The sequence below is a fragment of the Lotus japonicus genome, chromosome 3 (assembly GCF_012489685.1).
Source record: "Lotus japonicus ecotype B-129 chromosome 3, LjGifu_v1.2".
Taxonomy (NCBI): domain Eukaryota; kingdom Viridiplantae; phylum Streptophyta; class Magnoliopsida; order Fabales; family Fabaceae; genus Lotus; species Lotus japonicus.
In genome coordinates this window covers 95,132,596-95,147,980 of record NC_080043.1, presented here as the reverse complement: position 1 = coordinate 95,147,980, position 15,385 = coordinate 95,132,596, and the positions used below count along the sequence as shown (strand labels likewise).

The window sequence follows — 15,385 nt, the reverse complement described above, 5'->3', positions numbered from 1 at the left end:
CAAACTATAAATTGTTCTATCATTTAAATATTAAAAACACAAAAAGGGTTTTTATTTGATTCCAATGACTAACTCATTTTTTACATTGGATCATGGATTTTTTGTGTGGGAAGGTTAGTGAAAGTAGTCATCTATAAACGGATAGTTTGATAGTCGGAAGATTTATCGTCGTCATTTTTCCTATTTAGCGTATGTTGTTTTTAACTGTGTTATGCTTTCGCGGTCTTTTCGTTTAGTTCATGTTGTTAAGCGAGCAATATGGTATGGTAGCACACATTTTAGCTAGATTTGCGGCTTTTCTCGTTGGATGTTGACCCTGTTGAATAATGAAATTATCCTTTAATGTAAAAGAAATATTGTAATTTTTGAGTAACAAAATTTAGTTACGCTGCTGTAGATACGATTAGTATGGTTATCTACTATAAAAACACTTGCTTGTCCGCAACTAAATCTTATAGATCAAAAAATTATTGAAGCTTGTATGGTTTAGGATGCGGAGATGTTTCTAAGCTTAGTTTATTTATGAACCTAGTACTAATTACATTTTCACAGCTATCGTTATCTATTATAAGAAACATATATGTCTGACTTGTTTCTCGTGTGAAAGACGTATTCTCTATGAGTTTCTTCTCTCTCTTTAACTACACTTACTAGTAATCTCCTCACTACTAACAAATTATTCTCTAAGGCATATTCAAGATGCTTTACCTCAATGGATGAAGACTCTAAACTATAAATGTCTCCAATGTCCTTTATTGTCATGGTTTTCCAAGCAGGACAAGAGGAGGCAATGTGACATCTCCCTAAAAGATTGAGGCATTTAACATTTGACTACTTTCTTTAGGTTTTGAAGTTGAAGGAGCAAGAGTGGACTTCTTAAAGTCCAATGGAGCCTTTGAAAGACACAATAAACAAACCTAATATGATACTATAATCATATTAAGCTCTAATATGTTGTTTGTTGCGTCATTATGATAGGATAACGCAAACTTGTCTCTTATCTTATCTCGACAATCATGTGTAAAAGTTATCCCGAGGGGGACATTAAGATTGAACTATTCTAACAGGATAAGATAGTAATTTTGGATTCTTTTGTAGTACCCTAACCCTAAATTCAATTATTTTAATATTTATATTTAATATAATTTATAATAATAATATTAATTAACAAATATAAAAATATTAATTTTAGTAATATACTAATTTTATTATTAATCAATTACTATTTGTTATTGCTAGGTTGAAATTATTTAATTACTCATAAATTTAATTAAAAAAATTAACTAATTTATGAATGGTGAAAATATTTAATTTACTCATATAAAATAAAATAAATTATCATTACTACTTGCTACTACTAGTTAAAAAAATTATTTATATTATAATAAAAATAAATAAATTTTTTATTCACTAAAAATGAAATATACTAATCACTTATAAATATAAATATTGATTTATTAGTAGTAAATATAGATTACTAATAAAATGAGTATACACATTTGAATTCGGAAAAAGATATTTGATGGAAAGACATATAACCATTTTTCCGTAACAACATCCGTAAAAAAAGAGTTTCGAAATTAAGGAATGACGACTTTAAAGTGTGGGGTGGCCTCAATAGCTTAGTTAAAAAATGTTTAACGAGATGAAACGACTTTGGAAGTTATTGATTCTTTTTAGTTTTTGGAATGTTATAGCTTTGGGCAAAATTCAGGACAAAAAAAAAGGAGGTTGGATCATGAATGTCTAAATAGTAAAAAAGATGTGGATCTCAACATGCAAAATCCACCATTTGGGTTAAAGAGTTATCAAATTAGATGATGGAGTGGTCTATGTAAGATATAATGGGCTGGGTTTTAATACTATATGCAAAAGAAATTTTTGCATTGATATGTTTAACAGGAGATTGAAATATAATCTGACAAAAAAGAATAGAGATTGGACCATGAGATAGATTTGGCGTAGACTTTTTCTTTTATTTTCATCAGACGCAGTATATATTTTTGACAAAATAATTGAAAGAAAACACATTTTAACAAGATTATTAAGATAACTACTATTTTTTTTTACATCTTTTAAGATATTAAAATGACTATTTTTGCTTTGTTACGTTGTTTTCTCCTTTTAACCCACTAAGTTGGCGTGATAGTATAACATTTTTTTCCTTAATTGATTCTCAGCTATTGCAAATGAAAAAACTCATTAGCAATTTTCTAACGCTTTGTGCTCTGATAGTGAGATAAAGAGTTGTATATATTCTCCTTGGCAGAATAAAGAGATATTGACCCTGTCCTTATCTCTGCTTTCGGCCGCATAAAGCATAAACAACCACATACTCGTTAGTATAGTAACTATGATCTAATTTTTCATGACAGTAGATACAATCAATATGAGTTGTCCCATGTTGTAACTAGAATATGTGTTATATGATTGTCATGCCGAATGTTGGTATCAATTGAAGCAAAATGACAATCATATACGGTTAATTTAAGGAAGAAAAATGTTGGGTGGACAAGCTAATAGATGATGCATTATGCGGGTTATGGAGTGTAAAAAATGAAAAGCAGAAATTGAAGTAATGAAAGTGATGCATAACATGAAGAGATAAAAAATAAGAGGTAGAGAAAAAGAATGGTGTATGGAGGTATTTGTATTGGGATTTAGATTTTTTATTGTAAAAAATAAAAAATTATAAAGGGCATTGCAGTCATGACTTCATAGTCATCCGGTCGTAGTTAGGTTGTTTAAATTTTCAAAAATCAACAATTTTACGTGTATAATTGTCATTTTAAATCTCACTTATTTAGTCTTGATTTGAAGGTTATAATTGACATGTTTGTTAAGAATGACAAAAATATGTTTGATATATCAAACCAACCCGCCATTAAATAAGTTGATTTTTCCAACCCGCATTATTTGGCGGGTCAACCTCACTGGGTTGAGTGCGGGACTGGGCGGGTTGTCGGTATTACACCCTAACTGTATGTACGTGGCCATTAGGTGAAGATACTATGTTACTAGTACTACTATAAACATTGTAGTCCACGCAAGTTACGGATTTATTGAAGATTTCTATGTCTAGTTCCTGCTCCTGGTAATATTCTAGCTACATAAAAAGATAATTTTCAATTCTATGTCATTTCTTTCACTTCCCACTCGTATATAAATGCAAACCAACTCATTGCATCGATGTAGGACTTCAAAGTTTAAACCATTTCCTGAGTTTGGTGTGACACTTTATAAACTGTGGAATTTCTTTGTGACGGAACAAACACAATCATGGCAACAACACTTAGCACTAGCTTGGCCATGGCAATTTTGTTGGTTGTTGCATCATTGATGTGTAACACAACCCAGGTTTCAGCTCAATGTGGAGCAAACGTTGGAGACCTCATATCCCAGTGTGAAAAGTTTGTGCAGAAGGCCGGACCTACGATTCCGCCATCGCCGGGGTGCTGTGCAGTGCTGAAAAACGTGAATGTTCCATGCGCTTGCAGACTTATCACAAAAGATGTTGAGAAGTTAGTGAGTGTTCCAAAGGCAATATTTGTTGCTCGCTCTTGTGGATTGAATGTTCCAGCTGGAATGCAATGTGGATGTAAGTTCTTAATCTAGACATGTTTTGATTCAGTGTGGAAAAGTTAAAATCACAATGAACTGAAGCAAGTTGTCTTAGCTTTTATAACTATTCATTGTGAGTTTGGCTTCATCGCGATTTTCGATCGTATATCCAAACATGCAGTCATTTCATTTGAAAGTCTTTTTTCAACTTTTTTAATGTATCTGTTGCAATGTCATTTGTTTCAGCTGTTAAAGTGCCGCCCAAGCCATGAAGTGATGAGCACCTTCTACTGCTTCTCCTCAGGTTGAATTGAGAATACAGCCCTCTCCATTTCCTGCAAAAATAAATAAGGATCACTTCATGTCACATTGTTGATTGTTGTATGTTCACTGAAGAACAATGTTGAAAATAATATGGGCTTGTTATTTTAACTCTTTCTTTCTTTTTCCAGTATACATGGCTATCACTACACCTTCTTTTTAGTCCCTTTTTTCCTGGTAATTTTTCATTTTCTAAAAATACACTAACATAATTCAACGAACTCTGTTGGGATGGACTACCACAGTTTTAAACCAGATTTAGCCCTACCTTTAGAGCGGGTAGGGGCACCTGTTAAATGTCTGGTTGAGTGATTCTGAAAGAAAATCAAAATACCAACAAGTTTAGATTTTGATTAATCAAATCTTAACAACTCAGCATGTTCAAAAATTCGCTTAGTTTCTCATTGAAGCATAATCAAGATTAATCATATAGTAAAAACATGGATGCAAATATGCTATTAATTTACAATTGATTCTGAAGTCAAACTCAATTCTTAGAAAAAAAATCTTTTAGTAGCTTTTGAAATTAGTTTTAAGTGAAGAAAAATTGATCCAACCATGTTATAATCTCCTCTTCTAGGTGCTGCTCACAGAAGTCTCCACATGCCACTACCTTACTCCCTGACAAGTGTTCACTCAGCACATTCAAAAAAGTGTCTTATTCGGTCAATAACAAGACTTTACCAGATCCAATTTCTTTCAGATATTGTTTGTGAATTGATTACACGCCACAGTTTTCCAACAGCCACCACCATACCAACCCAAAAAAAAAAAGCAAAACAGAAGAAAAAGTGACATTGGGAAAGTGATGATTTTCTTTTGCTGTCTGATATGCTTCATGTTACACTAAGGTCAAAAGCAATTGAGACAGCTGGTTCATCTATCACCATTGGATGAAATATCAGATGATAATTTACTAATCTTCCGAATATGACATCTGGGAATCGTCACTATGACCAAAACAGCAAAAGCATAAACAAACTGTACAATTTCTATTATTAGTATTAGGAATGAACCACCAAAATTCTTGACAACACTTGAGGAAATGACTTTTCAGGACTCATTCATGTCCACTAACTGAAGCAAACTTATATAGCATGTTTGTTCATCTTCTTTTGCATCATAATCAATTTTAATAATTAGAACTCAGAAACTAGATTCTCTACAGAATTGGTATTTCCCTATAATCAACTTGAAAACTCAGAAGCTATTCATATAAAGTATAAACTTCTCACTAGTATTGATTCTGGCTTCAAAATCAATTGTAGATGAATTTCCAAATATGCAATTACTCTATTTGCTTAAAGAGAGCCTAACATCTATCCTGAAATATAGAAAATCAACTTTAACACTAAACAATTAAATGAGTAAAAATAGACCATGGATACTAAATACAAGTGAAGGTATAGAAGTTTATAAAATTAACCATAGATCAATAGTAAACAATGAAACTGTAAATAGAACCTGAATTACATGTTCTATTTTTTTCTGTTCCCCTTCCTCTTTTTGTCATTCCAAATTTTCTTTCATCATGGGGTTTTACAAGGCAATATGAGTATATCTAAAAACTGATCTAGATAAATAATCATTACCATAAAGACAAGGCACTTCATAAAAAGAAAAAAGATGAAAGAAAAAGACCACCAAACACTTAATCCCTATAATTTTTTACCCTTCTAATTCTGGCTTCTAATTCTATCTTACTTCATAGATCTCCAAGCTGATATTGAAAACAATGACCGATCCTGCCAGCAAATTGCTACACAACCATTTTCTTCCCTCATTCTATATCCCTCACAACCATAGCTTTGAAGTAACCTCCTTGCTTGCAACATCCCAAAATAGCTTAAAGGCACATTACCAAACCCAGCTGAATCAAATCTCTGGAACCATTTTTCCAGCTTTTCATGCCTCTCCTTTCTTTCAAATCCCTCACACGCAATGATGTTCTTGATTTCCTCACCAAAATGCATCTTCTCCACCTTTATTCTCTCCAAGGAGGTTCTTGGGACAGTGGATTCCAAACAATCAAACAATGCTGCATAAGAATACAGAGATTCTAGCAGCCTCTCCATCAGAGTGGAACCATTATGATTGGAGTCTTGTTCTGTCACAACCATGACCTTTGGTGATAATCCCCATAACGCATTAAGAAAACTCTCCATATTCATTGAATTTGAATTGGCTAAAGATGCTGGTGATGATGAGGTTGAGTCCGGACTAGGGTTATAACCATTAACCATGTCTTTTGAGCTTCTTGACAGAAGAGGAGATTTTCTCTGCACTGCTTCATCATCCCATGCCAGAAGAGAATGCAATTGGAGAATAGAGCTTATTGCTAGTGCCTCCCCAGTTTTCACACGAAGTTTGTCGAAATCAAGGTTTTCTAATTTGCTAACCACAGGATTGAACTGGAATGGTATATCCAACTTTTCAGCTTCTTCAATAAGTTTATGAGCTATCTGATCCAAAACCTCTTTCTTCTGATTAACCCCGGTGATTCGCAAATGAGGAGGGCCTTCAGGACGCGCGCTCAATATCTGGAGGAGAGCAATCCACTGAGAAGATTCAGCAGCATTGAGATCAATTATATGAATCATCTTCTCTCCTTCCATTGCTTCAATGATAGCCTGATTAGTCAGAATAAATCCCACCTTCAGGAAAGGAAAAAGCTCAAAGAAGAGCTTCTGGACAAGAATTTCCTCAGAAACCAAGATCATCCTAGTTGAGTTGAGGGCTCTATGAAGCCCAGGCCAGGTTTTAAGTATCCGGTCGGCAAGCGCTTCAGTGAAATACGCTGCGATTCGCTGCATAGTGTCCCCATCAGGGGAAGCAAGCATGGAAATCTGCTCAAGTGTGGTGTTTGCATTTTCAAGACTACCAGCAGCAACATGGTTTGCACAAGTTAGCAACAAATGGATTAAGTACAAACCCCTTTCCTCAGATTTCAGCTCTCTAAGCCAGGGGTTTGGGGATCCTAAGGTTGTAGGAGAAAGTGACATCATGGAGAAGTATGGCAAGGGTGAAGAAGTTACCATGTAACAACAACAAAACTAATGAAGAAGCTAATATGGAAAAGGAATGAGGAATTATAAAACACAAGTTCAAAGCAAAACACACAGCAAAACTAAGAACACTCTGCAACTGATTTATATAGATCCTATAAGGGAAAGCATAACAGGACAAACAAAGAAGAAAACGAGAAACAGATAAGAACCTGCACAACTCACGTTCAGAGCAACTTCAACGTTTTCATTACAGTAAATGATGAAAAGGGTAACAGATTTTCCACAAATTGAGAAAGAAAACAAAGAAGCAGTTACAGGGGAACCCTACAAAACCATGTGAAAGCACGAAGGAGAACAAGCAACAGAAACGAGGAAACGCTGATTCCTTGGTGGGTTTTGGAATTGAAGAAAAAGGGAGAAGAAGCCCCAAGAAAAGTCCAAGGCTTGCCTCTTGGAACACTGAAAAACCAGAAACGGAGTGAGTGAGTGTTTAGTGTGTTGGAGTAGTTTGTTTCTCTGGTTTCAAGGACTTGTTGTTCTTCATGGCTGTCGACAATGCGTGAAGGGTCCCTTTTGTCTTTATTGTTTTGTTGCCCTTCACTCACACCTCAGTGGAGCATGGAATTTGTGAGAAGGTTTACCTTTTTGGAAGGAAAATTTATCTATTTCTCTCTCTAAATTTGTCCCTTTCTCACTCTATAACTTTTTTTAGTTGAGTATTCATTCATGTTCTTATTGTTTTTCACTTCATTCACATCTATCCCTCTTCTCTTACATTCCTCTTCTCTCTTCTCTTCACTCCAATAGTTATTTTTTGTGTAACACAAGTATCTTAACAAGGTAACCAATTGTGTTCAAGCCGGAATCATTCACATCCTGATAGTCTAGTTTCTCCGTGAGAGTTTTTTTAACATAAGACTCTAGCTATCAAATAGGGATGACAATTTTCACTTGAAAATGAGAATCCTTATGAGAACTACTTCTTTTGAGGTACTAAACTAGATAATGTTCTCATGGAGATCGGGACGAGGATAAAAATTCTTCTGAAAAAAAATTGGAGACAGAGATGTGATTGTTATCCCTTCCTGATAAAATTATTCTGTATATGGTTCTGCTATCCTACTCTCAAACCTAATATCTAATTAGTGAAAATTAAGTATGTACCACTTGAATATACCAGAATTATCATTTTATTTATTTCCTCACAATTAAACATCCACTTTTACCTGTTTTATTTTTGTCTTTCACCGTAGCTGGTAGGGAATCAGGGCTGGCCAAAAGGTTTTTTATATTCGGGAAGGTTGCATGAGGACAAACATGCTTTGACAAAGACAAACATTACACTCAGTTTTGCTTCCGAGTGTGTGTTTTGTGTGAGAACAAGGCTCCAAACATGCTTCCAAACTAAGGTTTTGTTTTATTTTCAAAAGCAATGACCATATTGTTGGTATTATCTTCAATTAGTACAAACAGACAAGGAGGTTAGGGAAACTGACAAAAGGAGATTGAACATTTATCTCTACTTGTGGATTCTTAGGTGGCACTTACGAAAACCATTCCACCATGTCACTGTTCATAGGAATTCCCAATTTCTTAGGATATTGCCAAAAAATATCACCTAACACGCTACACAATTGCTGGTTAGGTGCTGTGTGATCAAATATTTGTGTTGGCTTACAATTATAAATTAGTATGATACAAATCTCATGCAGTCTTTTTTAATAGAAAAATACATTGCGGATTTATAGACTATTCTTTTACTGAGTTGTATTTTAGTTTTTAAATTAAAAAAAAACTATACATAAATATACATAAAATGTCAATAGAAATCGGCTCATTTACTCACATTTTAACCACAACAAACATGTCACTTAGGTATATATCAATATCATTTTATTATCTTGCTTATAAAAAAAATCATTTTACTATCTTATCCATTCATCTATATGGCTTATTAAAAATAATAAGCAACCCTACGTAAAAAAGAGTTTTTACTTTTAAGGGCGAATAACCTCTTTATATAGCTTTTCCTCATACAAATTTTATTTATTTTATAACACATGGATTCTCACTTGTGATATAAAATAAACCAATATAGTTTTATTTTTAGTGATTTTTAAAACAATAAAACGTGAAATGAGGGTGTAACTTCCATGAGGATAAAAAAATTACATTCATTCTAGCGAAACCAAGGGGCGCCTACCGCATTTATACCACACATAATCTCAACTCTTTTCCGCCGAAACAAACAAAATGGAGAAACGTAATTTTTAAGACAACAAAGCGTGAAAGGAGGGTGTGGCCTCCCCGAAAATAAAAGTTCTTTCACATTCACGTTAATAGAAACACAAACACATTCTCAATCATCTCGGGTTTATGAAAATACCAAAAATAAGTGTTTTTTTAATTAAAAAAATTCTTTTCAAGTGTCCTAAGTACACAATATTTAGAGTACTTATTAATTATATTGTTAATAGAGTAGAACAAGAAGTTGTAGCTTTGAAAAAATAAAAACTATAAGATGCTAGAAAGAGACATTAAGGCCGAAAGTATCCCCAAACCCTAGCATGATCATTAAAGAGAAGAAACAAGGGGATGGTGACTAATGAGACAAATAGACAATTAGAAAAATGACAAACAGGCAAAGCAACTACCAAACGTTTAAGGAGGCACCACAAGATTTTTTTAAGGCTTTGAAGAAAGGAAGCAAACTTAGCATCTTGGAGATTGATCAATAAGAATATTAAGGAAGGGAATATTTTTTTAAGGTTTGTGCACATTTAGTTTTTTTGTTACATGTGCACTTTTAGTTTGCTTACACAATCGTTTAATTGAATTTTGTCAAATTAAAAAATATTTTACTTTAATTAAAATTTAAAACAACAGTAATTGTTCATTCTATGTAGCGTTCTATGATTGGTTGTCAGTGTAAAACTGTTTTACACCTAAAATGCATTTTCATTAAACTCATACTACCTCATTTCCTAATTAACGGTCTAAAAAGAGAAGAACCATGCATATCAAAAAGTGCAATTAATTGTGATATTTTTATAAATGTATTATTTGTTTTCCTTTTTAACCCTTTAGAATGCATTTTATTGTTCATCGTATATTGATCCCACAAAGACATTACTTGAAAAACCATCAGTTAATGCTCTCTTAAAATTTTAAGTAGACATATATATATATATATATATGAATTTTTTTTTCAAAATCAACTGCTAATAAGAAACAGATGAGTAATTTTTTTAACACAAATTAAATGTATGTAACTCAAATTTTAAAAACAATTTTAATTTTTTATCTAAAGGTAAATGTGCCTGAATGAGCCCCAATATCTCACATTTCTATATCATCTGTTGGTTTTCCTCTATATAGCTTGTGCTTGTATTGAAATTTCTTTACCCTCCCTCTCACCTTTGAGTTTTGTCTTGTTTCCCCATAGGTATCTCTACAATCGAAAGTCATGAGATTAATCTTTCAAGTATTAAAGATCACGTTAAGGGGGTATACATATCCCAATAAACGTTTTTCCATATGCATCGTTCAGGGATCGAACTCTGAATTAGGTATTTAAAGAGTCTAATTATCTATCAGTTGTGCCACATCTTGTTGGTGAGTTTTGTCTTATGAAAAGTGAAATTTTAGCATTTCCATGCCTTTGAAGGTAGCTTCAACTGCATCTCAAACATTGATTAACCATTTAATGTGTGTTTGAAAATGGGTTATGCACACACTCCGATGTATGTTTGGCCAAACTCTACAACCTAACACAGTAATGCTTCAATGAGATGTGCATATGGAGCACTGGGAACACCGTTCCAAACACGCCCTTATGCAAATGCAAATCCGATAAATTAGTTATGACTTATGACATGTATCATTTTCAAACATAATCTAGATAATCTTTTCCATATTTAATAATAATGTCTTTGGAAGGATTGGAACTCTTGGATCTTCCATTTGAGTCCCCATGTGAAGTATGAGATTCTATGGCATGCATCCTCCTAGCTTGATTTCGTAGTTTTTGTTTCTTTTGTAACTGTTAATTTTGAAATGATAAAATGCCTGTGTTGCAATAATTTACCGATTTTTTCTTACGAGAAATTCTCCACTATCTACGAGTCAATGTCTACATGGATCAGTATCATGAAGCTGATTCCAGAACTGCAAGCCTAGCTGGTGACAAAACCTTCATAGAGAGACCAATCACTCAAACCTTTCTGATGCAGAAATTATCAGCTAGGAGTATTTTTACCAGAAGTCAGACCAGGTCATTGTCTTTTATCATCAGTAGTCAATCAATATACTCTAAGAAAATCCTACCCTAACTGGTGACGTGTCGTGCTCTCATTTTTTTAGATTATTTTAAGTTCTCTTCTCTCCTTCATTCTTTGTTACCTCTCTTATTTTTTGTCTTATTCATGTTGCTTTTCATTTCATAGGTTCTCTAATTTATTTTCAATTCAAACCAATTTGATGTACTCTGACACTTTAGAAAGAGAAATAATAATAAAAATATAGGCAAAATCTTATCTATTCCAGATTTCTCTCTAACTTTTTACTCTGGATTCTGCCATCTTCATCCTATCTCATCACTTTGCCGGTACCGTATTTGTTTTCTTCCTCTCATCACTTTTCTGCAGCACAAGTACGGTATTGCTTTTCTTCCTCTCATCACTTTTCTTCCTCCCATCACTTTACATATTTCACATTTTTCACAATCTATTCATCACTTCTCTCCTGTAAAGAACCGGTGAATGCATTTGTTCTTCTTCTTCCTTAGTCTTCTACAACTCATCAAGGTTTGATTTTTTCCCCCTTTTTTTCACATGTAAATAAAAAAAATTCAAATCTTTTTCTTTGAAGATTTGTTTTTTTTTATCAAGAAAGATGATAGGTTTCCTTCAATATGTTTCCCTCTTTTTCTACTCTCTAAAGATTTGACTTTGCTTTGCTTTACACTTTTGAGGTGTGCACATTGTTCACCGTTTCACCTCTTATATTTAAAAAAAAAATCCCTTCACAAAACATTGTTCACACTTTTGAGTCAGATTTTGAAGATTGTGAAGATTTGAAGCCAAATATGATTTCCAAAAAATATTATTCTTTTATTTGGTTTTAGATTTAGAAGCCTTATTTGTGTTGCCATTCTCCCTGCAAGGTATGGCACGTAAGACTAGCTTGATTGCTGAAGTTGATGATTCAAAAGAAACATGGAAATTGGGAGTAAGAATAACTAATCTTTGGGTTGTTGAGAAGTCATCGAAAGTGAATGCCATGGAAATGATATTTATGGATCAAAAGGTAGTTTCTTTAACTGAGGCTTCATGTTCATTTTCTAATACTACACTTATTGACTATGAGATTTTTATGTTCCTACTTTTGCAGGGAGGAAAAATTACAGCTGTAGTGAAAAAATTCGATATTGACAAGTGGAAGTCAATGCTTAAGGAGGACAACACTTATATTGTTCAAAACTTTGAGGTTAACCACAATGATGGTCAATTTAGGACTTCAAATCATCCTTACAAATTAGTTTTCATGAAAGGGACAATAGTGCAAGCGCGTCAAATTCCTGAAATACCTCATAATATTTATCACTTCACTCCCTTTGATGACATCTTAGCGGGAGGTGCATCTACTGAAGTGTTAGTAGGTAATGTGATATTTGGTGTGACAAAAGTTACTTTTTTAGGATTCTTTTTTAATAGAAGTTATGTTGTAACTTATGTTTTATTTGTAGATGTGATCGGTGAATTGTCAGATGTCGTACAAATTCAAAAAGAGAGTGTGCCAAAAAGGGTGGTATTGGTCTTAAAGGATGAAAGGTTATAAATTTATAGGATTATTAACTCTATTTTTTAGCAACTTATGTAATTGATTAGTACAATTTTAAATTCATTTATTTTTCTCTATTCTCTTGTGAAGGAACAATACTCTTCATTGTACTTTGTGGGAGAACTATGCAGCTAGGATGATAAGTTTTCTGGAAACACATGTAGAAGGTCATGTTGTCATATTGCTTTCTCTTGCAAAGATAAAAGAGACAAATGGTTTGTTCTGTTATTTTATATTTAATTTAAATTCTCTTATGCTTTTTGACTTTGTTGTACTAACTTTTGAAATATGGAAATCACTATTTTTTTGCAGGGAAATATCCAACAACCATCCAAAACTCAATGTATTGTTCGAAATTGTTCATTGATGAACCTCTTGCGGAGATTCAGGAGTATAAAAATAGGTACAATTTTGTCATCTTTTATTAGATTCAGGTTATAGTTTTATCAAGATGATTTTTTTGTTATATTTATATTTTTGAGTCTATTACACATCTCTTTAAATTGCTAATAATTTTATAGGTTGGGCTCAATATGTGTCAATGAATCTTACAGTAAAAAAATGTCTCAATTCTCTTCATGCTCTCAATTTACAAGTGAAGAGAAATTTGTGCAAAATGATATTGTTAAAAGTTTGTCTCAGCTTAATGAGGTTCAGAAGGTATCTGGTTCAAACATAATTTTTTTTGCATTGTTTTTATGTCATCTTCAATTTTTTTAATACACAACTACAAATTTGATCATGAATTGTATTTGATAGGAATGCTATGTAGTAACTGTTGCCAAAATAGATAAAGTGTGTGTTGGAAATGGTTGGAGCTATGAAGCATGCTTTAAGTGCAATAGGAAGGCAGATTGTTCAAGTCTACCATTCACTTGTCCAAAATGTGGGAAAAAAAACACTGAAACAGTTCCAAGGTTATATACTTTAATCACTATCTATGTTTTGATGAATGCGTTTTTGCATATGATATGCTTTACTAATTGTTTAATGTATGTATTTCCAGATTTAGGGTTGAAGTTATGGTATCCTATAACAATAATAGTTCAAAATTTGTGCTGTGGGATCGAGAGTGTATCCAATTAGTGAAGCAAACTGCTATTGATCTTAAGAAGCAACTTCTTGATGTTAGTATATACAATTACACAACTTACACTAAAGTCTTATGCATGTTTCTTTTGGAGATTAATTGTTTCGTCATTATGTAGGAAGGTGAATTTGATGCAATGGCTGTTCCAGAACCAATTGATTGCATTCTTGGAAAACTGTTTGCCTTTAAAGTTAAGGTTCAACCCGGCTACAAACAGTTTTCTGTCACAGGAGTTTCTGATAATGAAAAGACCATTGAAAGCATAAGGGACAAATTGCAAGTTGATGAGGTATCTTTTGATCCATCTTATGAAAAAAGTTTGGATTTATAAACTTTTAACACATGATTTTATCTGTAGGATTCCCTAATGAGCAAGAAAGGGAAATCAATTAGCTCCTTCCTCAAAGAAGATGATGCATATGAGATTGTAAGTGTCTTACTAAGATATAAAGCAAGATTGAAACCTGCTCCAATAATTTGGAAGTGTGCTGATTGGTATTTATTTCTCTTAAATTTTCAGCAATCATTGTCTGCAACAGCTGATTCTGATACTACATCAATAGGACATTGTACTCCTGCTAAGAGATTGTCAAAGGATACACTAGATGATGATTTTGCATGCCAAGATTTGCCTTCTGTTCAACTCTCTTCTTCAAAAGTCACAAAGCACATCAAAACTGAATGATATGCTTCATTTATTATTATTAAGATGAAGCTTATGAGTGAAACTTCTTTTTGCATCTTTTGGCTAGAATAGAAACTAACCATAGTTGTTAGAAACAGTTGAATCAGTAACTGTGGCTTTTTTGTAATTAGATGCTATATAATCTTTTTGTAATTAGATGCTATCTAAACTGTTTAGCCAGTATTGACTTCACTATGTGGAAGATGTTTTCCAGCTCACTTTATTATATGGAGTGAATATATGTCTTGGAACCTTGTATTAATTTTAATTTTAAGTTTGTATTATTTAATCTATTTCTTGAAAACAGTAAGGATCTAGCATTGGTTTGATTGGATATGAAATCATTTGAAAAAATAGAATTGGGCAAATTTTCTGTTCAACGTAATAACACAGTGCCAGATTGATTATGCTCTCAATTTTATTTTTTGTATCTTTGGTTGTTTTGTAAATAAACTGTTTTTAAAATAATTTTTAAAATTCTTTGGTCAAATTAAAATAAGTTTTAATCAGTTTTCCGATGCATCAATTTTTTTTATCTTAAATGAGTTTTGTCCTAGAGAGGTTTCAATATGACACATACTACAGACAAGAGGTGGGGTGTTTTATGTTTCATCAGAGTGTTACTCTCATCAAGTTTATTTATAGTATCAATAAAGTATAATAAAGTATAAAGTATACCTTTTTTTTTCCTGTAAACAATAAAATAAAATAATTCAAATCCAATCAAATATACTTTTTTAAGAAATCATATAATTGACATTACGTTCAAAAAAAAAGTAACTGACAATATATTTTGATATTAACCAAAATAAGCTTATCTTTTTCTTCAAAGAAGAAAAAAAAAAGTATATAATCATGATAGTATATCCGTGAAAAAAA

At 32.7% G+C, this 15,385-nt stretch overlaps 3 protein-coding genes across 3 annotated transcripts; 2 read left to right on the top strand and 1 right to left on the bottom strand.

Annotated features, from left to right (window-relative positions):
- Positions 1-3,170: 3,170 nt before the first annotated feature.
- On the top strand, positions 3,171-3,993 carry LOC130747743 (uncharacterized). The gene is made up of 2 exons (XM_057600762.1): positions 3,171-3,598; positions 3,808-3,993. Exons 1-2 carry the CDS (start codon positions 3,280-3,282, stop codon positions 3,831-3,833), a joined length of 345 nt encoding a protein of 114 aa, XP_057456745.1. The 5' UTR covers positions 3,171-3,279; the 3' UTR covers positions 3,834-3,993.
- Positions 3,994-5,267: 1,274 nt separating this feature from the next.
- On the bottom strand, positions 5,268-7,529 carry LOC130747742 (scarecrow-like protein 3). Its single transcript, XM_057600761.1, has one exon. The coding sequence runs from the start codon at positions 6,918-6,920 to the stop codon at positions 5,583-5,585; it is 1,338 nt and encodes a 445-aa protein (XP_057456744.1). The 5' UTR covers positions 6,921-7,529; the 3' UTR covers positions 5,268-5,582.
- A 3,720-nt stretch (positions 7,530-11,249) lies between these two features.
- On the top strand, positions 11,250-14,799 carry LOC130747741 (replication protein A 70 kDa DNA-binding subunit D-like). The gene is made up of 12 exons (XM_057600760.1): positions 11,250-11,695; positions 12,055-12,197; positions 12,282-12,549; positions 12,637-12,721; positions 12,822-12,946; positions 13,044-13,134; positions 13,253-13,391; positions 13,491-13,648; positions 13,738-13,858; positions 13,940-14,110; positions 14,180-14,248; positions 14,342-14,799. Exons 2-12 carry the CDS (start codon positions 12,057-12,059, stop codon positions 14,504-14,506), a joined length of 1,533 nt encoding a protein of 510 aa, XP_057456743.1. The 5' UTR covers positions 11,250-11,695; positions 12,055-12,056; the 3' UTR covers positions 14,507-14,799.
- Positions 14,800-15,385: the final 586 nt, after the last annotated feature.